Raw genomic sequence first — 20688 nt, 5'->3', positions numbered from 1 at the left:
TGAGCTGCTCCACGGTGGCATCAATAAGCCATACATTCAGGAGAAAAAGCATTATGTGGAAACGTGCAACTATTCCAAACTCCTTCATGAAAATGCTGTGAGTTAATGTGAGGAAATTAGGCAAATTGCTAAAGTATCATGTAGGTGATGTACTGGTGTTTCTTGCTAACGTTACATTCGTACTAGAGCTGGATTAGTGTGTGTGTGTGTGTGTGTGTGTGTGTGTGTGTGTGTGTGTGTGTGTGTGCGTGCCTGCCTGCCTGCCTGCCTGCCTGCCTGCCTGCCTGCCTGCCTGCCTGCCTGCCTGCCTGCCTGCCTGCCTGCCTGCGTGCGTGCGTGCGTGCGTGCGTGCGTGCGTGCGTGCGTGCGTGCGTGCGCCCGCTGTCTGAAGCTGTGCGTCAGTGTGGCAATAAAAAAAAGACAACCCCACATCAACCACACCATGTGGTTGATGTGTAAACTTGTTACTGGACTATATTCTTATCATAAATCTCTCTTAAGGGCAGTAATGTCTCACTTTGATGAATAATTTTAAAGAATCTGTTTACACTTTTAATCTCGCGAAAAAGAAAGAAATATATGAGCATGCATAACTGTGGATTTATAACATGAGATAATTGTTTTTCTGCTATCAAATTCCCCGTCAATATGGAGTCTGAATAGGAAAACATGCTTAAAATAATAAATCATATCACAGCAGGGTCATCAGGGACAGCTAGTACCAGAACAGAACACAGTGCTACAGCACCAAACAGTACCAGAACAGAATCAAATCATCTTTTCAGTCTACTTTAGGCATCTCTGTATTTTTGTGTGAGCAGCATATAATTTGAAGTAGGGTTTACTGTGTGTAGTGTTGAATTTTCCATTTCAGATTCACTAGAATATGTGTTAATGCCAACAGCTTCCTGTCACAATGCCAGTAATGAAACTGTGAGGTTAAAGAGAAACCACACCCCGATGAAGAGATACAAATGAAGAGAAGAGTTGATGTGTCAAAAATAGAGAGATAGAAGACAGGACGTCTTGTTCAGTGAAGGTCCAGTTCAGACAAGAGTGACTGAATCGTCTAGAAGCAGTTATGACTCCAATAATGCTGTTGATTCTGTTCTGGAGTTCAGGTAGGACACTGTTTTAATGATACTTGTTAGTTAATGTCACTTGATTTTAAAATGTTGCTGATCATCTTTATATCACTCAATGGTTTAGGGCGGGAAAAAATATCCCTGATTTGGCAGACATTGAGGACTCTCAGGTCATCTCAAGTTGCTGTACACACATAGTTGGAATATACATAATATATATATTTTTTAAACTATGACTTCTAAGGTTGAGTATTATAATACTTCATAATTGCAAGATTGTTTTGTTGTTGCAAGGATCATATTGTATTATAATTATCATAGTTGTAATGCATTACAACGTTTTTGTAATGTAATATTATCACTGTTATAACACATTATATTGTGATATAACAGGTGTGGCACTAGGCAGAAACGTTTTGTGTGTTGTTCTTGCATGAACTGAATGCTATTTTCTTCACTTAAGGCACCCAATGCACTCTTATACTTAGTTACAATCATCTATAATGCCTTATAACAATGATTATAATGCTTTATAAAATATTTCTTTTACAACTATGATAAGTATATTTTTTTTCCAAAAGAAAAAATCTAAATGTTCTGAATTTTTTTTTTTTTATTTGAAAGAATTTAATACATTTTCAACTTTTAGGAAATAGTGAAAATGTCTGCCAATCTAAAAGCTCCCAGTGCGCATTGTGATATTGAAAATTGGCAAATTGTACTATTAAATAGGGCTCAAATGGTTAATTCATTATGTATGTATTTTTTTGTAAGTTTGGGTCCCAGGTAGACATACATTTTTTATTTTGGGTCTCGAACTGAAAAGTTCTAGCACACATTCTTACCTATAAGATTACCAGTTGGAGTTTGTTCAAGTCACTCTGTAGACTGCAAAGGATCCCAATGACAAACAACAACAGTTACGGTGACGGCACAGAACGGCAATCATAACTTTTTTAGTAGTAGCTTTAAAGGACTAGTTCACCCAAAGAATTACTTATTTTCTATCAATTACACACCCCATAAAGCCTTGAATTCATGGAGATGTTTTTGTTTTTGTGGCATTCCTAACCCTAAGCCAATAATTTGATGACGAGTCGACTCAAAGAGTCAGTAGGTCTCCTATTGACCGATGACCTGGTCATCAAATGATTTGCTCAGGAATGCAACAAAAACTAAAAAGTCTCCATGAATCTCCAATCTCCAAGGCTTCGTGGGGTGTGTAATTGATAGAAAATAAGTCATTTGTGGGTGAACTAGTCCTTTAAGCAAACGTGGAAGAACAATGCATGGATTACATTAAATCTTTCTTGAATAATACTGTGTTTTACAACCTACACACAATAATGTAAAAAAAAAGTTAAATATTACATAAAATGCAGTGATAAACTAGCATTGTTGTAGCGACAAGTAAAAGCATAACATTTGTTGGATGAAATCTTGTCAAATTTAGCTATTGTACAATTTCATGGCAAATGGCAACGGCCACCGCAAGCTTTTCGTGGAGACTCAGTTTTGCGCATTTATCCTCATGTAATATTGGATGAGTGTGTGAGTAACATATGCACAAGACATGGCAACACACTGTGTGTGGCCATGTCTTGTGCATACAATATGTGACACACACATGTGTCACAGGTGTACATTATGGTAGCCTACAGTATGTTATTCAGTGCTGTATGCTCATTCCATATGGAATTGTCAGTTCAGTGGGTTGTCTTTTGTCATGGTGTAGTGTAGTCATATTTCCAAAGCAGAAAGGGACATAATGAGTCACAAACACAAAACATTACAGAGCTGCATTTTCTGAAGAAAATGTTGCATGTGATATTAGCAACATGTAACTGTTATTTGTGTGTGTATGGCTGTGGGCGAGACTGCCGCTCACAGTCAGCAGAATACGGTGGAACTCTGCTATGTACAGTACTGGCACTGGGATAGAGGCCATTCATCAGTCATTCGTGCTTCGTGTTATCTTCCTCTTGCAAGGATCCATGAACTCTGTTACAGTGAAGACCATTTATTTCGTGATTTTTCTCCTCAGATCTCCAAGCTAAACAAACACACAACAAAACAGGTAGAAAGAACAACTAATTATTATAGATTTTAGACTCAAATGTTTTACTCTAATTAAAGACAATATTTGTTGTTATGCTTACTCTCGTCTATGTACAGAGTCTGGTGATTTCAGGTTGGTGGGAGGAACCCGTAACTGTACTGGTAGACTGGAGATGAAACACAAGAGAGAATGGAGACCAGTTGATGGGTCTGACTGGAACCTGAAGTCATCAGATGTTGTGTGTAGACAGCTGGACTGTGGCTCTGCTGTTTCAACAGAAAGGAATTCTGTCAGTTCCACTGATGGACTGGAAGTGATCTGTTCAGGTATTGATGTTTTTATTGGCCAAACTTTGTACTTTGCACAAAAGAACTGTGGTACAGTTATACCACCCCTTTTTCATTCTATTTAGCAGAATAAAAAATCTCTGATTCTTCCCACAAATACACTCTCTCTCTCTCTCTCTCTCTCTCTCTCTCGCACGCACGCACGCACGCACGCACGCACGCTCGCTCGCTCGCACGCACGCACGCGCACACACACACACACACACACACACACACACACACACACACACACACACACACACACACACACACACACACACACACACACACACACACACACTCACACACACTCACAACCCGTGTCTCTCTCCCCCCCCCCCCCCTCTCTCTCTCTCTCTCTCTCTCTCTCTCTCTCTCTCTCTCTCCAGAGTCAGTGAGGTTGGTGAATGGGACTAGTTTGTGTTCAGGCAGAGTGGAGGTGAAGTCTAATCAGACGTGGGTCTCAGTGTGTGAAGGTGACTTTGACCAGCAGGATGCAGGGGTGGTCTGTAGGGAGCTTGGCTGTGGGGCTCCTTCAGTCCTCCAGGGGGCGCTCTATGGAAACATGAATGTGCTAATGTGGAAAAAAGAGTTCCAGTGTAAAGGCAATGAGTCTGTTCTCCTGGACTGTGGAACCTCAGGCTCAACTAACAGACCCTGCTCACCTAACAAGGCTGTTGAACTCACCTGCTCAGGTAAAGACAAACTAGACTTTTGGTTTGGACTATTATTTTATTGTGAAAGTTATATAAATATTTTACTGCTTATACTCTCTTGTCTCTGTACAGAGCCTGATGATTTCAGGTTGGTAGGAGGAGCCAGTAACTGTACTGGTATACTGGAGTTGAAATATCAGAGTGAGTGGAGACCAGTGGATGGGTCTGGCTGGAACCTGAAGTCATCAGATGTAGTGTGTAGACAGCTGGACTGTGGCTCTGCTGTTTCAGCAGAAAGGAGTTCTGATTCTACAGATCAACCTGTGTGGATGATAACATCTTCCTGTGTTGGGTCTACGTCTTCACTGAAGGAGTGTGCAACAAAGGCGTCTCTGAATTCCACTGACAGACTGGAGGTGATCTGCTCAGGTATTGTGTGTGTGTGTGTGTGTGTGTGTGTGTGTGTGTGTGTGTGTGTGTGTGTGTGTGTGTGTGTGTGTGTGTGTGTGTGTGCGTGCGTGCGTGCGTGCGTGCGTGCGTGCGTGCGTGCGTGCGTGCGTGCGTGCGTGCGTGCGTGCGTGCGTGCGTGCGTGCGTGCGTGCGTGCGTGCGTGCGTGCGTGCGTGCATGCGTGCGTGCGTGCGCATGTGTGTGTGTGCCAAGAATGCAGAATTCATGACGGTATAAGCTCTCTCTCTCTCTCTCTCTCTCTCTCTCTCTCTCTCTCTCTCTCTCTATCTCCAGAGTCAGTGAGGTTGGTGAATGGAACTAGTTTGTGTTCAGGCAGAGTGGAGGTGAAGTCTAATCGGACGTGGGTCTCAGTGTGTGAAGGTGACTTTGACCAGCAGGATGCAGAGGTGGTCTGTAGGGAGCTTGGCTGTGGGGCTCCTTCAGTCTTCCAGGGGGCGCTCTATGGAAACTTTGTGTCAATGTTGAACAAAGGGTTCCAGTGTAAAGGCAATGAGTTGGTTCTCCTGGACTGTGGAACCTCAGACTCAACTACAAACACCTGCTCACCTGATAAGGCTGTTGGACTCACCTGCTCAGGTAAAAGATAAACTACACTTGTAGTTTGGATTATTATTTCACAATGAACATTATGTAATTTCTTCCTCACTTTCTTGTCTCTGTACAGAGCCTCATGACATTAGGTTGGTGGAAGGAGCTAGTAACTGTGCTGGTCTACTGGAGATGAAACACCTGACAGAGTGGAGACCAGTGGATGAGTCTAACTGGAACCTGAACTCATCATCAGCTGTAGTGTGTAGACAGCTGGACTGTGGCTTTGCTGTTTCAACAGAAAGGCATAATGATTCTACAGATCAACCTGTATGGATGATAACATCTTCCTGTGTTGGGTCTGAGTCTTCACTGAGGGAGTGTGGAACAAAGAAGCCATTTAATTCCACTAACAGACTGGAGGTGATCTGTTCAGGTAACACAAACAATGACTTCATAAATGACAGTAATCTTTTGTCTCTTGTTTCATCAGGATTGTATGTAACGTCAGACTAGAGCTCCATCTGCTAGCGAGAGAGAGAGAGAGAGAGAGAGAGAGAGAGAGAGAGAGAGAGAGAGACAGAGGGAGAGAGAGACCGCCTCCTCACACCGACTGTAGGTGTGGGAGGGGCCAACGTCTCAGAGGCTGGCCTACCCAGTAGCCACAAAGACTGTAGCCCTTCCACTGGAGCGTATACATATGCTGTAGATGACTAGATGTAGTTAGGTGATCTACCAATATTCAGCAGAAAATGTCAGGTGTACTCGTATGTAAAGCTGTCTCTATGAGTACAATGATCAGACGCGGACGAAGACTGTGTTCACTCTATATATTGCAAATTATTTTAGGATCAGAAATAATAGTGATGTAATGTAGTCTGTCATTTCAGTCTGTCTGTTCAGGACTAATAATGTTTCTAATTTACAACACGTTTGATCTCTAGCTGTGGTTTAATCTCATTGTCCATTCATTCTCTTTACATATCTGATGTTTCAGCCAATCACTTATGTCTTTTTACAGATCTGCTGTTTAAGCCAAACATCACTGTCACTTCCATAAATGGGGTTTATGAGGGACAGCAGCAGGGGATGCAGGTGTTAAAGGGTTCTAACTTCACCATCACCTGCTCCATCCGGCCACAGTACCCAGGAGGCTTCTTCCACCTCGTCGACACCGAATACAAAATTACACACATACAGCCAGCTGTCAATCACTCTGCCAACTTCACATTTCCTTCAGCAGACCACACCCACCAAAGGAACTACAGCTGCCTTTATCACGTTCACGTCAACCTTTCTCGTAACTTTTCCTTTAAGAGCGATAGGGTGGTACTATCTCTCACTGTCACAGGTAATCTGAATGAAACTTTACGCACGATATCAAACTCAATCAAACAGACACATGAAAGTGACATTGACGGATTTATATCAAATAAACCTTTTTAAATTGAGAACCCTCTTTCTCTCTCTCCCCCCCCCCCCTCCCGACCCCAGACTTTTTGAGGTTGGTGGATGGGACTAGTATATGTTCAGGCAGAATGGAAGTGAAGTCTAAGCAGTCATGGGTCTCAGTGTGTGAGGGTCCCTTTGACCAGCGCAATGCAGAGGTGGTCTGTAGGGAACTTGGCTGTGGACCACCTTTCGTCGTCATGGGGGCACTCTTTAGAGACATGAATCAATCGACATCGATCTTGACCAAACAGTTCCAGTGTGCAGGCAATGAGCTGTTCCTCCTGGACTGTGGAACTTCAGGCTCAACTATAAACCCCTGCCTACCTGACAAGTTTGTTGGAATCATCTGCTCAGGTAAAAGACAAAAATCTTTCGTTTGGAATATTATTTCATGAGAGAGTTATTTCACATTTTACTGTTACTCTTATTCTGTTGTCTCTGTACAGAGCCTAGTGATGTCAGGTTGGTGGGAGGAGCCAGTAACTGTACTGGTAGACTGGAGATTAAACACCAGAGTGAGTGGAGACCAGTGGATGGGTCTGGCTGGAACCTGAAGTCATCAGCTGTAGTGTGTAGACAGCTGGACTGTGGCTCTGCTGTTTCAGCAGAAAGGGATCCTGGTTCTACATATCAACCTATATGGAAGATTACATCTTCCTGTGTCGGGTCTGAGTCTTCACTGAGGGAGTGTGGAACAAAGGAGTCTCTTAATTCCACTGACAGACTGGAGATGAACTGTTCAGGTAACACTGACAATAATGATGATTTACAGTGAGATTGGCACGTACATCCTACGGACATACCCTCTATGAGCAGGGAGAGGAGCCGGCGCTATCCAAGGTGCTGAACTCCGTCCTCAGAGTGCCGGCTAGCCCTGTGGAAATGCTCACCTGAACGAAGGTCAAAGAGCGAGACTCTAGAGTTACAAGACTGTGAAGTTACAATGGGTTGTATAGGAAGGGGGCGTGTCAGATAAAATGAATATCAAATATCTAAAAACTGAATCAAGCAACTTAAAAAACTGTCTAGTGCTCACAAAACCCTGAGTAGACATTAAAATGACCCAAAACATGTTTTGAAAGTGAAATGTCCCTTTAAAAATCTACCTATTAACTATTTAGTATGTCCATCTCCCTCCCTCCCTCCCTCCCTCTCTCTATCTCCAGAGTCTGTGAGGTTGGTGAATGGGACTAGCTTGTGTTCAGGCAGAGTGGAGGTGAAGTCTAATCAGACGTGGGTCTCAGTGTGTGAAGGTGACTTTGACCAGCTGGATGCAGCGGTGGTCTGTAGGGAGCTTGGCTGCGGGGCTCATTCAGTCCTCCAGCGCCCGCGCTATGGAAACATGAATATGCCAAAGTGGAACAAAGAGTTCCAGTGTAAAGGCAACGAGTTGGTTCTCCTGGACTGTGGAACCTCAGGCTCAACTAAAAATACCTGCTTCAGGGCTATTGAACTCACCTGCTCAGGTAAAGGACAAAACTACACTTTTGGTTTGGATTATTATCATTTTACAATGATTATAAAATAATAAATATTTTACTGCTTACTCTCTTGTCTCTGTACAGAGCCTCATGACATTAGGCTGGTGGGAGGAGCTAGGAACTGTACTGGTAGACTGGAAATGAAACACCAGAAGGAGTGGAGACCAGTGGATGGGTCTGACTGGAACCTGAAGTCATCAGCTGCAATGTGTAGAAAGCTGGACTGTGGCTCTGCTATCTCAGCAGTAAGGAGTTCTGGTTCTACAATTACACCTGTATGGAGTATTACATCTTCCTGTGTCGGGACTGAGTCTTCACTTAGGGAGTGTGGAACATTTGATACTTCCACTGACAGACTGGAGGTGAACTGTTCAGGTAACAGAAACAGTGACTTCAACAATGACAGTAATAGTCTCTTATTTCATCTACTGTATCTATCTCACCACATTTCAATCTCTCTCTCTCTCTCTCTCTCTCTCTCCAGAGTCAGTGAGGTTGGTGAATGGGACTAGTTTGTGTTCAGGCAGAGTGGAGGTGAAGTCTAATCAGACGTGGGTCTCGGTGTGTGAAGGTGACTTTGACCAGCAGGATGCAGAGGTGGTCTGTAGGGAGCTTGGCTGTGGGGCTCCTTCAGCCCTCCAGGGGGCACTCTTTGGAGACATGAATGCACCAATGTGGAACAAAAAGTTCCAATGTGAAGGCAATGAGTCATTTCTCCTGAACTGTGGAACCTCAGCCTCAACTACAAACACCTTTGCACCGGACAAGGCTGTTGGGCTCATCTGCTCAGGTGAAAGAGAAACTATGCTTTTTGTTTAGATGATTATTTTACAATAAACATTATACAACATTTCAACTGCTTACTCTCTTGTCTCTGTACAGAGCCTGGTGGTGTCAGGTTGGTGGGAGGAGCCAGTAACTGTAATGGTAGACTGGAAATAAAACACCAGAGAGAGTGGAGACCAGTGGATGGGTCTGACTGGAACATTAAGTCATCATCTATAGTGTGTAGACAGCTGGACTGTGGCTCTGCTGTTTCAACAGAAAGGAGTTCTGGTTCTACAGAACAATCTGTATGGAGGATTTCATCTTCCTGTGTTGGGCCTGAGTCTTCACTGAGGGACTGTGTAACAACTGGTACTTCCACTGACAGACTGAACTTGATCTGTTCAGGTAACAGAAACAATGACTTCAACAATGAAAAGAATCTTTATAGTCTCTTATTTTATCTACAATATATATCCTTAGTTATACCCCCCCCCCCCTCTCTCTCTCTCTCTCTCTCTCTCTCTCTCTCTCTCTCTCTCTCTCTCTCTCTCTCTCTCTCTCTCTTCAGAGTCAGTGAGTTTGATGAATGGGGAAAGTTCATGTTCAGGCAGAGTGGAGGTGAAGTCTAATCACACATGGGTCTCAGTGTGTGAAGGTGACTTTGACCAGCAGCATGCAGAGGTGGTCTGTAGGGAGCTTGGCTGCGGAGCTCCTTCAGTCGTCCAGGGGGCACTCTACGGAGACGTGGAGGCTTCAATGTGGACCAAAGAGCTCCAGTGTGAAGGCAATGAGTTGGTTCTCCTGGACTGTGGAACCTCAGGCTCAACTAAAAACACCTGCTCACCTGACAAGGCTGTTGGCCTCACCTGCTCAGGTAAAAGACACACTGTACTTTTGGTTTAGATTATTATTTCATAATGATGGTTATATTGCATTTTGTCTGCTTACTCTTTTGTGTCTCTACAGAGCCAGGCGTTGTCAGGTTGGTGGGTGGAGACAGCAACTGTACTGGTAGACTGGAGATGAAACACCAGAGAGAGTGGAGACCAGTAGTTGGGTCTGACTGGAACCTGAAGTCATCAGCCGTAGTGTGTAGACAGCTGGACTGTGGCTCTGCTGTTTCAACAGAAAGGAGTTCTGGTTTTACAGATCAACCTGTATGGAGGATTACATCTTCCTGTGTCGGGTCTGAGGCTTCACTGAGGGAGTGTGCAACAAAGGCGTCTCTGAATTCCACTGATAGACTGGAGGTGATCTGTTCAGGTAACATGAACAATGACTTCAAAAGTGACAGTAATCTTTTCTGTCTCATTTAATCTACTGTACCTACTGTATGTATCTATCTTATATGTTCATGTCTCTCTCCCTCTCCTTCCCTCTATCTCTATCTCTGTCTTGCTCTCTCTCTCTCTCTCTCTCTCTCTCTCTCTCTCTCTCTCTCTCTCTCTCTCTCTCTCTCTCTCTCTCTCTCTCTCTCTTCCTCCAGAGTCTGTTAGGTTGGTGAATGGGAGTAATTTATATTCAGGCAGAGTGGAGGTGATGTCTAATCAGACGTGGGTCTCAGTGTGTGAAGGTGACTTTGACCAGCAGGATGCTGAGGTGGTCTGTAGGGAGCTCGGCTACGGGGCTCCTTCGGTCCTCCAGGGGGCACTCTTCGGAGACATGAATACACCAATGTGGACCAAAGAGTTCCAGTGTGAAGGCAATGAGTTGGTTCTCCTGGACTGTGGAACCTCAGCCTCAACTACAAACACCTCCTCACCTGACAAGGCTGTTGGGCTCATCTGCTCCGGTAAAAGACAAACTATGCTTTTGGTTTGAATGTTTTCTTTATAATAAAAGTTATATACAGTATTTACTTCATTCTCTCTTATCTCTTTACAGAGCCTGATGATGTCAGGTTGGTAGGAGAAACCGGTAACTGTACTGGTAGACTGGAGATGAAACACCAGAGAGAGTGGAGACCAGTTCATGGGTCTAACTGGAACCTGAAGTTATCAGATATAGTGTGTAGACAGCTGAACTGTGGCTCTGCTATTTCAGCAGAAAGGCATTCTAGTTTTACAGATCAACCTGTATGGAGGATTACATCTTCCTGTGTTGGGTCTGAGAATTCACTGAGGGAGTGTGGAACAAAAGAGTCTCTTAATTCCACTGACAGACTGGAGGTTATTTGTTCAGGTAACACAATAACTTCATAAATGACAGTATTTTTTTCTGTGTCTTGTTTCATCTCTACATATGTATCTATGTACTTATACTGCCCCCCCTCCTCTCAATCTCCCTCTACAGAGTCTGTTAGGTTGGTGAATGGGACTAGTTTGTGTTCAGGCAGAGTGGAGATGAAGTCTAATCAGACGTGGGTCTCAGTGTGTGAAGGTGACTTTGACCAGCAGGATGCAGAGGTGGTCTGTGGGGAGCTTGGCTGCGGGGCTCCTTCAGTTCTCCAGGGGGCACTCTTCGGACACATGAATACACCAATGTGGACCAAAAAGTTCCAGTGTAAAGGCAATGAGTCGGTTCTCCTGGACTGTGGAACCTCAGTCTCAACTACAAACACCTCCTCACCTGACAAGGCTGTTGGGCTCATCTGCTCAGGTAAAAGACAAACTACGCTTTTTGTTTAGATATGTTATTCATAATGAAAGTTATATTAAGTTTTTACTGATTACTCTCTTTTACCTGTACAGAGCCTGATGATATCAGGCTGGTGGGAGGAGCCAGTAACTGTACTGGTCGACTGGAGATGAAACACCAGGGAGAGTGGAGACCAGTGAATGGGTCTGACTGGAACCTGAAGTCATCAGCTGTAGTGTGTAGACAGCTAAACTGTGGCTCTGCTGTTTCAATAGAAAGGAATTCTAGTTTTACAGATCAACCTGTATGGAGGATTACATCTTCCTGTGTTGGGTCTGAGTCTTCCCTGAGAGAGTGTGGAACAAAGGAGTCTCTTAATTCCACTGACACACTGGAGGTGATCTGTTCAGGTAACACAATTACTTTAAAATGACACTAATCTTTATGGAGTCTTAATTAATGTAATGTGTATACATTATGTATATCTATCTACTTATATACCCCCCTCTCACCCATTGCCCCCTTTCTATAGGTAACAAAAACAATGACTTCAACAATGGCAGTAATCTTTATAGTCTCTTATTTAATCTACTGTCTATCTTTCCACATGTCCATGTCCATCTCTCCCCCCTCCCTCTCCCTCTCACTCTCTCTCTCTCTTCAGAGTCAGTGAGGTTGGTGAATGGGACTAGTTTGTGTTCAGGCAGAGTGGAGGTGAAGTCTAATCAGACGTGGGTCTCAGTGTGTGAAGGTGACTTTGACCAGCAGGATGCGGAAGTGGCCTGTAGGGAGCTTGGCTGCGGGGCTCCTTCAGTCCTCCAGGGGGTGATCTATCAAGACGTGAATGCTCCAATGTTGACCAAAGAGTTCCAGTGTGAAGGCAATGAGTCGGTTCTCCTTGACTGTGGAACCTCAGACTCAACTATAAACACCTGCTCACCTGACAAGGCTGTTGGACTCACCTGCTCAGGTAAAATACCAACTGATTTACATTATTATTTGAATTGAAATTTATATTACGTTTCAACTGCTTACTCTCTTGTCTCTGTACAGAGCCTGGTGGTGTGAGGCTGGTGGGAGGAGACAGTAACTGTACTGGTATACTGGAGATGAAACACCAGAAAGAATGGAGACCAGTGGTTGTTGGGTCTGACTGGAACATGAAGTCATCAGCTGTAGTGTGTAGACAGCTGGGCTGTGGATCTCCTGCTTCAACAGAAATGCATAATGGTTCTACAGATCAACCTGTATGGAAGATTACATCTTCCTGTGTTGGGTCTACGTCTTCACTGAAGGAGTGTGGAACAAAAGAGTCTCTTAATTCCACTGACAGACTGGAGGTGATCTGTTCAGGTAACACAAACAATGACTTAACAGCAATATTTACAAATTAATTTAATTTACTGTAGGCTATCTATGGTATGTATCTACTTATTATGTCAATGTCTCTCTCCCCCTTTCTCTCTCTTCCTGTCTTTCTGTCCCTCTCTGTCTTTGTCTCACTCTACCGCTGTCTGTCTCTTTGTCTCTGATAGGCTCAACTCCAAACACCTGCACACCTGATAAGGCTGTTGGACTCTCCTGTTCAGGTAAAAGACAAATTTCACTTTCATTTTGGATTATTATTTCACAATGAAAGTTATATAATTTATTTCTCATTGTCTTGTCTCTGTACAGAGCCTGGTAATGTCAGGTTGGTCGGCGGAGACATTAACTGTACTGGTAGACTGGAGATGAAATACCAGAGAGAGTGGAGACCAGTGGTTGTTGGGTCTGACTGGAACCTGAAGTCATCAGCTGTAGTGTGTAGACAGCTGGACTGTGGCTCTGCTGTTTCAACAGAAAGGAATTCTGTTTCTACAGATCAACCCGTATGGAGGATTACATCTTCCTGTGTTGGGTCTGAGTCTTTCCTGAGACAGTGTGGAACAAAAGAGTCTCTTAATTCGACTGACAGACTGGAGGTGATCTGTTCAGGTAACACAATGATAGTAATGTTTATTGTGTCTACTGTACAGTACATATGTATCTATGTACTTATACTGTGGGAACCGCCGATCAGACAGATATGCCCATATGGAACCAATAGACTTAAAACTCTACACTGTACTGTATAATTGGGTGGGGCATGCTTTTCCAAATGTCATCATTCCCAACTTGCATCGTTCCCTGAGGTCTAGTTCATATAAATAACCGCTAGAACAACACACTCAGTGTTAAATTTAAGAATATACAGGAGTTTTTCATGGGGAGAGTTTGTCAAAACTATCCTTTTTTATAAAAGTTGGGGAATTATGTTTGTATTATAAAGATTATGTATTTGTGGGGCGGTGTAGCCGCCCCCTATAAGTGAGTTTTGGACACCGACCAATCCTGCACCGTGATTGGCCAATAGTCTACAACGCATTGTATACCCCTAACCCTTCCATTGTTAATGCAAATCGATACTTTTGCAAAGTCAGCCAATCACATTACAGCTAGTGTCAGCACCACTAACTGTAATGTGATTGGCTGACTTTGCAAATTCAGGACTGTGATTGGCTAGCGAAACACATGACACATGTGCAGCCCTATGAATAGCAGTATGGACTTTAAAGAAAGTCATTTATCCTTTTTTTAAAGTGAGTCATGTTGTGATGACCACACACCGCCCACTTCACACTGGGTGTGATTTTTCATAGTGAGGCCAGTTTTGAAGGCAGTGCAGCTCTCGTTCCACCTGAACAGTGGGTAGACAGTGGGTGAGTGCACCTGACAGTTCACAGCATCTGTTGAAATGTTGTTCTAGTCTGTTTACAACGAAAAGTAAGGCTGAGGAAGAAAGGAGACAACAGTATAGAGGTGTGTCTTTTGCTGAACCCCCCCCCCCCAGGTTGCACCAAGGAAATTAAATGAATAACACATGCACCTTGGAGATCGAACGTAGCACAGAACACATGCTTTTATTCTCTGTTTACATATGTGACGTTTCAGCCAATGACCTCTGTCTTGTTACAGATATTCTGTTTAAGCCAAAAATCATGGTTCCTGGAGACCAGCAGCAGTGGAATGAGGGTTCTGAAATCCCCATCACCTGCTCTATCCAGCCACAGTACCCAGGAGGCTCCTTCAACCTAACCTTCGATGGCGTCTACTATGACCAGCATGTAGCTTTCAAACACTCTGCCATCTTCAAATTGCCTCCAGTAAAGCCCTTTGATGAAGGGAGCTACAAATGTGTTTATCACATCAATATTTTCCCTCACAAATTCTCCTCTGAGAGTGAGCCCCTCTCCATCAAGGTCAAAGGTAATCTGAATGAAATTAACTTTTAAAGTCACAATATGAGACACACATGAGTGACATCAGAAATTAGAAGAAAGGAATTTGATCAAATGAACCTATTTGAATTGAGAGAGCTCTGTTCCTCACACGATGTTTGGTTCTTATTTCAACATATTTCTCCCACAGCCCGTCCACCAGTTGACATCGTCAGAGTTGTTGTCACAGTTCTGCAACCACTGCTGTTTATGTTGATATTCAGATACCTCCATCGTCTCAGTGGGGTAATGTATACGTCTGTACAGTATGTAACGTAAATCTGGATTGTGAATGAGGGAGTTTGACTCTTTTTATTGAAGAGAGACTGATCTGATCCAGTGAAGACCTGGAACTGTGTCATTTTTAGATTTGGGCTAAAAAGCATTATTTTACACTTTGGGCTATTCAAAAATAGCAGATATACAAGCTCATAGCACGGCACCGAGTGCCGTGCTACGAGCTTGTAGATCTGCTATTTTTGAAAATTTGTGAAAATGTGTGCAAATTTTGAATATATATATTTTTAAAGTGAACATTTTTAACTCAAATCTTTGCTTCTGGGGGTCCCTGGAACAACATATTTTGATGGGGGTCCGCGGCCAAATACATATCATTTTGGGGGTCCTTGACATGAAAAAGATTGAGCACCAGTGATATAGAAACATACGTTTTTCAGAAAACTGTTGAGATTTAGGAGACATGTAGAATCGGCTTCAGGTCTCAATGGGTTAAAGTTGCGTGCTACCGTGTTTCTCCAGGACACCAGAGAGCAAATTGCAGGAGAGGAGACCAGTGAGTTGGAGTATTATTACCTTGCTGTTGCTGGTGCTGAGGCCGGACCCAGTGAAGAGGCAGGAGTCCAGGACACAGAAGAGGATCTCCAAGGAGCTCATCTCACATCCATCTTAGTGTTAGGAGATGCAGCTTTGACTACATTTACATTCTCCATTAACTTGTTCTGATAATCTATATAAATTGTTCTTAGAAATGGCTTCTAAATTGTTCCACTGTGTTTGTGCTGAGAGCACAGACACGTCAAAATATTTCAAACATATGTGAACTGAAAAGAGTAAAAACTATTGGAGGTACTTGCAAAGTATTATGCTGATTGTTCCAGTGGTTTGTATAAATAATTAACCAACTTTTGTGTAAACAACTACAGTACAGAAAAAAAGTAAGCGTTGGCGCAAATGACTATGAGGGGGAATTAAAAACCAGCAGCGTGATTTTAAAATGTGTATCATCCCCTATTTCCATCAGTGTTCATCAGCAGAGACCAGAGTCTCCTGTACCCAGTGTCTCCATGACGAGTGACTGGTCCATGATGGATCAACCTAACTTCAACATTAATAGGTACGTATCTTATAGTAATTATCACTACTTTTGGTAAACACAACTACTGTACATGTACAGTAATATACTTATGTTTTAGTAACATCACTACCTTTAATCCATTAAGGATTACCGGGAAAGCATCTGTCATGTTTTTATGTCTTTGGCTATTCAAAAAAAAGCAGATATACAAGCTCATAGCGCGGCACTCGGTGCCGCGCTATGAGCTTGTAGATCTGCTATTTATTTTTTTTATCGTGAATTTTTTTGCAAATCTTTGAATATTTATATATACATTTTTAACTCAAATCTTTGCCTCTACATGGGGGTCCCTGTAGGGGGTCCCTGGACATAGAGTACGGGGTAGTCTATGTCCCACTAACTGTAACATGATCTTCCTCTGTTAGATGGTACCGTTCCAACATCACAGGCGTGGACGCAGAGTACCTCTTGTTGACTCGTGGAACGGACGGAAGCTTCTTGGTCAGACCCAGTAATAGTAAACCTGGGGTCTTTATTTTATCTGTACGGTGAGTGTTGATCATGTCTCTGTCCACAGCAGTAATCATTATTTCAAAGCCTGTGCATGTTATCCATCTTTAATATGTCATTTCTCTGAATGGTTGTCTTGTTTTTTGGTTGTTTTTTTTTGTCCAGGCATAATGGAGCAGTCACACACATTAAGATCCAGAACACAGGAGAGTACTATGATGTTGATGATGGTGGGGAGGAGTTCGCCACACTGCCTGACCTGGTCGAGTATTATATGGAGCATAATGAGCAACTTAAAGATAAAAATGGAGACGTGATTGAGCTCAAAGATCCACTACATTGCACAGACCACCTGGGTCAAAGACGTAAAAACTTTTCAAGGTATCAAAATAAGAGCAATATATTCAAATTGGCTAATCGGCAGGCTAGCGGGCCGGTCTAGTTTTTCCTTTAAAAGGTTAAAGCTCTATATTCTGATAGTAATCATTGCTGTAGAGTTTTTGTACTTACAGGGTCTGCCCGTCTCTCCAGCTCTTTAATAAACAGAAAATATATTTTCAGGTGGGTTGCCAATTTCAGCCAATCAGGAGAAAGTACCCATTTATCATCAACTTTTATCCTGTTAATGAGTTCTCTCTCCTTATTGAACAAAATAGGTATCCTGACCTGGAAATGCATTTTCTGTTTACTAAGAGCTGGAGAGACAGGGAGACCCCCTGTTACTGAACAAACATTCTATAGCAATGATTACTATCATAAATATAGGGCTAGTTAACACTTACTAAATGAAATCACTTACTGCACCTTTAATGGAGTCATTAGTGTTATTGCTGTAGTGATGTGTCACCCATACATTTATTTTTTAATCTATGGGACCCCCACACTAAAATCTTCAGTGGTCATTTAACTCTGAGATGAGAGTGTACATACAGTATGGAACATTCCGTTTTACACTCTAGGACTGGCTAGTAAGCGTCCATAAAGGTAAGTTCCTAAATATCTAACTGAGGAGCCTCTGAAACCCCATCAAGGACCCTTGTCGTTCCCCACAGCACACATTGAGAACCGGTGTTATAGTGTACTGATCCTTCAAGTGAGGCTTGATTGAAACACTATCAGCGAATAACAGCTACACTGTATGTCCCACTAATGACACATACTGTACTCAATGTCCCACTAATGACACATGTACTGTACTCTATGTCCCACTAACTGTAACATGATCTTCCTCTGTTAGATGGTACCGTTCCAACATCACAGACGTGGAAGCAGAGTACCTCTTGTTGACTCGAGGAATGGATGGAAGCTTCTTGGTCAGACCCAGTAAGAGTAAACCTGGAGTCTTTACTTTATCTGCACGGTGAGTGTTGATCATGTCTCACTCTGTCCACAGGACCACAGCTGTAATCATTATTTCAAAGCCTGTGCATGTTGCCCATCTTTCACATATAATCTGCTAATATAATATGTCATTTCTCTGAATGGTTGTTTTGTTGTTGTTTTTGTTTACAGGCATAATGGAGCAGTCACACACATTAAGATCCAGAACACAGGAGAGTACTATGATGTTGATGATGGGGAGAAGTTCGCCACACTGCCTGACCTGGTCGAGTATTATATGGAGCATAATGGGCAACTTAAAGATAAAAATGGAGACGTTATTGAGCTCAAATATCCACTGCATTGTTCCTACCCCCTATAAGATTTGTTGCTAGCTTCTTTTGCTTGAATATACAGTTGGGAATAGTTTGAATGGCATCATTAGTGTCTCTCTGGAGTTGTTTCTCATCATATCTTTGGTAACAATAGTTAAGTTAAAACCTTCCTAATTGTGTAATATTTTCAGGATGAATATTGTAACTTTTCTGTAGTTTTTGGATCCATCTACTGTTCTTTGTAACCTAATTAAGATCTATGTACAGTATCTAATCCTTGTTTATTTAATGACTCCTGGATTACTGTACTTTTATTTTCTGAAAACTTTTATATTATTACTCTTTTATACTCCTATAAGCCAAAAATGTTTTCAGTGTCTGAGTGCAAAGCACCTTGTGAAATTCTTTGAATGTAAAATAAACAGTAAATAAACCATCATTGGTAAGTTGTTTATCCCTGATATTGAATGGAATTTATGTGGATAGACAAAACAAAACATTTCAATGTATGACTGCTACTATAGGTGTAACAAGCCACAACCTTAACTGTGGATGCAATGATGCATAGATATCTGCTTCATCTAACATCTTTGATTTTATTTGATCTCTTAGGCAATAGGATACATCTGTAATAAACAACCCATAGACTGGGCTAACAGTCCACACACAGTGACAAAAACAGCCTTCTTCAGGATAAGATCAGTAGGTTGTAATAGAACCGCATGTTCATGTGCACACGTATGCTCACAAATGATATGCATGATGCACCATAGGCATTTTCATCTAGAAAGGTGACAATTATTTTAGCCCTTAGCTAACTTATGTGCTATTTGTAGCTAATAATAATGCAGATGACAATGATAAAACAAGCACCCTGTCCGCTTTGAAGGATTCATATTTTTTATTTATTTGTTTATTTATCTAAAGCACTATCTAAACTACTTTCTGTGGCGTCTATACAATCCCAGCTAGCACTCCCCAGAAGCTATGCAGCTCTGTACACCCAACCTGACCAAAGTTGTTTAAACCGACTGGCAGGGCCATCATTCACTCTCACCAGTGGGGCAAAACAAAATATTAGCGCCAGAAATTGTGTGTGTGGAGGGGCATGTGTTGTGTAATCACTGAATGAGGTATTAGAATGATCAAAGTCAGTAGGTTGCGGTTCCTGCAATTTGCTCTCAGTTTCTTCTAATTTGATTAATTATTTTCTTTTTCAGCACAGACGTTGTCAAGCCTGCCTAAGTGCGCTAGTTGACGTGTGCATCATTCATTACCAAAACTGTTTGCCTTAATAGTCCAGTACAATGAAAATGTATCCCTGTCACAATTGCAGTTTATGCCTTACGCTTGAAATAAAATAAGCTGAAAATCTCAAACAGCCAAAGTCTCTCTCTCTCTGTGCAAAATCTTTACTTAGATTCCCTGTTCTAGTCACCATTTCAATAGCCATACATACTATCTCTTTATGAAAATGCCTTGCTATAGAAGATGTGACATTATTACGGGGCCAGTGCTCAGCTCTGGACCTGTTTTGTTATTGGCAGTATTCTGTCACTTCTTCTTCTTATGCCACTTTTCGCAGTTCTGGCTGAACCGTGCAGTCGCTTTTTACGAAACTCGGCCATATGGTAGATGGTCATGAAAAACTATCAAAAAATAATTCTCACAATCTTTCGTCAAAAGGTGGCGCTATAGCACTCAATTGAAAATGCCAACCTTGAACAGGTACAACTCATGCCCTGTTTGACCTACAGCTATGAAACTTCGATACACACATGCGTCTCTTCATGCCCGACAACTTTGGTGGTTTGACTTTTGACCTCTGACCTTTAGATCTCCCACCATTTTGAATTATATGAAAAACAGTCATTGGCTCCTAACTTCTGCATTTTTTCACTTAGAAAAAATCCGCTCACATCATTATGTCGGCAGAGGTCCAAAGTTCATGTGTAAAGAATTTTGTGCAAAGTACTCAAAAATCCCAGGAGGAGATAGATTTTAACTATTGCAGTTTTATGAAAATTATTCATCTGCCCCTAACACATACATGCAGACTCACATTTCTTTGAAACTTTGCAGAAAGGTTGAGGGTCATTCCAAATATCACTGAAACCAATCTTACTCCAATTGGCCAAAGGGGGGCGCTATAGCAATTTTTTGAAAATGCAAACTTTAAACAGGCATAAGTCATGCCTCGTTTGGCCGAAAGTTGTGAAACTTGCTTACACTTGTGCCTTGACTCATGAGGAACACATGTATCGCTTTGACCAGTAAGCTCCGCCCTTAAATTGTCCGCAATTTTGAGCAGTTTGAAAAATACTTGTTTTTGGCAGTTCTGGCTTAACCGTGCATACGCTTTGTACGAAACTCGGCCATATGGTAGATGCTCATGAAAAACTATCAAGAAATAATTCTCACACTCATTCGTCAAAGGGTGGCGCTATAGCACTCAATTTTAAGTGCCAACTTTGAACAGGTACAACTCATGCCCTGTTTGACCTACA

General features: G+C 42.4%; 1 protein-coding gene across 4 annotated transcripts; it reads left to right on the top strand.

Annotated features, from left to right (window-relative positions):
- Positions 1 to 1024: 1024 nt before the first annotated feature.
- Positions 1025 to 18598, top strand: LOC311034167 (scavenger receptor cysteine-rich type 1 protein M160-like). Of its 4 annotated transcripts, XM_084041922.1 has the most exons (32): positions 1025 to 1121; positions 3130 to 3162; positions 3261 to 3470; positions 3860 to 4165; positions 4259 to 4555; positions 4870 to 5172; positions 5261 to 5560; positions 6146 to 6475; positions 6619 to 6930; positions 7023 to 7319; positions 7743 to 8042; positions 8142 to 8432; positions 8542 to 8847; positions 8940 to 9230; positions 9394 to 9699; positions 9792 to 10088; positions 10312 to 10617; positions 10710 to 11006; positions 11118 to 11423; positions 11516 to 11812; positions 12067 to 12372; positions 12456 to 12755; positions 12938 to 12991; positions 13080 to 13379; positions 14400 to 14690; positions 14853 to 14947; positions 15461 to 15612; positions 15963 to 16055; positions 16442 to 16564; positions 16692 to 16907; positions 17764 to 17886; positions 18039 to 18598. In XM_084041922.1, the coding sequence occupies exons 1-32, from the start codon at positions 1082 to 1084 to the stop codon at positions 18226 to 18228; spliced, it is 7668 nt and encodes a 2555-aa protein (XP_083898048.1). In that variant the 5' UTR covers positions 1025 to 1081; the 3' UTR covers positions 18229 to 18598. The 4 variants fall into 4 exon arrangements, with proteins under 4 accessions (XP_083898048.1, XP_083898051.1, XP_083898050.1 ...); XM_084041925.1 differs by lacking the exons at positions 7743 to 8042; positions 8142 to 8432; XM_084041924.1 differs by lacking the exons at positions 12938 to 12991; positions 13080 to 13379.
- The last annotated feature ends 2090 nt before the right edge of the window (positions 18599 to 20688 follow it).

Source organism: Gymnoscopelus microlampas (assembly GCF_963454915.1).
Source record: "Gymnoscopelus microlampas genome assembly, chromosome: 18".
In the NCBI taxonomy this organism is placed as follows: Eukaryota; Metazoa; Chordata; class Actinopteri; order Myctophiformes; family Myctophidae; genus Gymnoscopelus; species Gymnoscopelus microlampas.
Note: the sequence above shows the minus strand (reverse complement) of the source record. Positions and strands in the feature narration are given on the sequence as shown.

What these genes read in the sequence shown, in the direction of transcription:
- LOC311034167 (XM_084041922.1), top strand. Translation starts at nt 1,082, where the DNA reads ATGACTCCAATAATGCTGTTGATTCTGTTCTGGAGTTCAG. An exon ending in TGTTGGGCTCATCTGCTCAG is followed by an intron (nt 11,424 to 11,515) that starts GTAAAAGACAAA and finishes TTACCTGTACAG; the next exon opens with AGCCTGATGATATCAGGCTG. An exon ending in ACTGGAGGTGATCTGTTCAG is followed by an intron (nt 13,380 to 14,399) that starts GTAACACAATGA and finishes GTCTTGTTACAG; the next exon opens with ATATTCTGTTTAAGCCAAAA.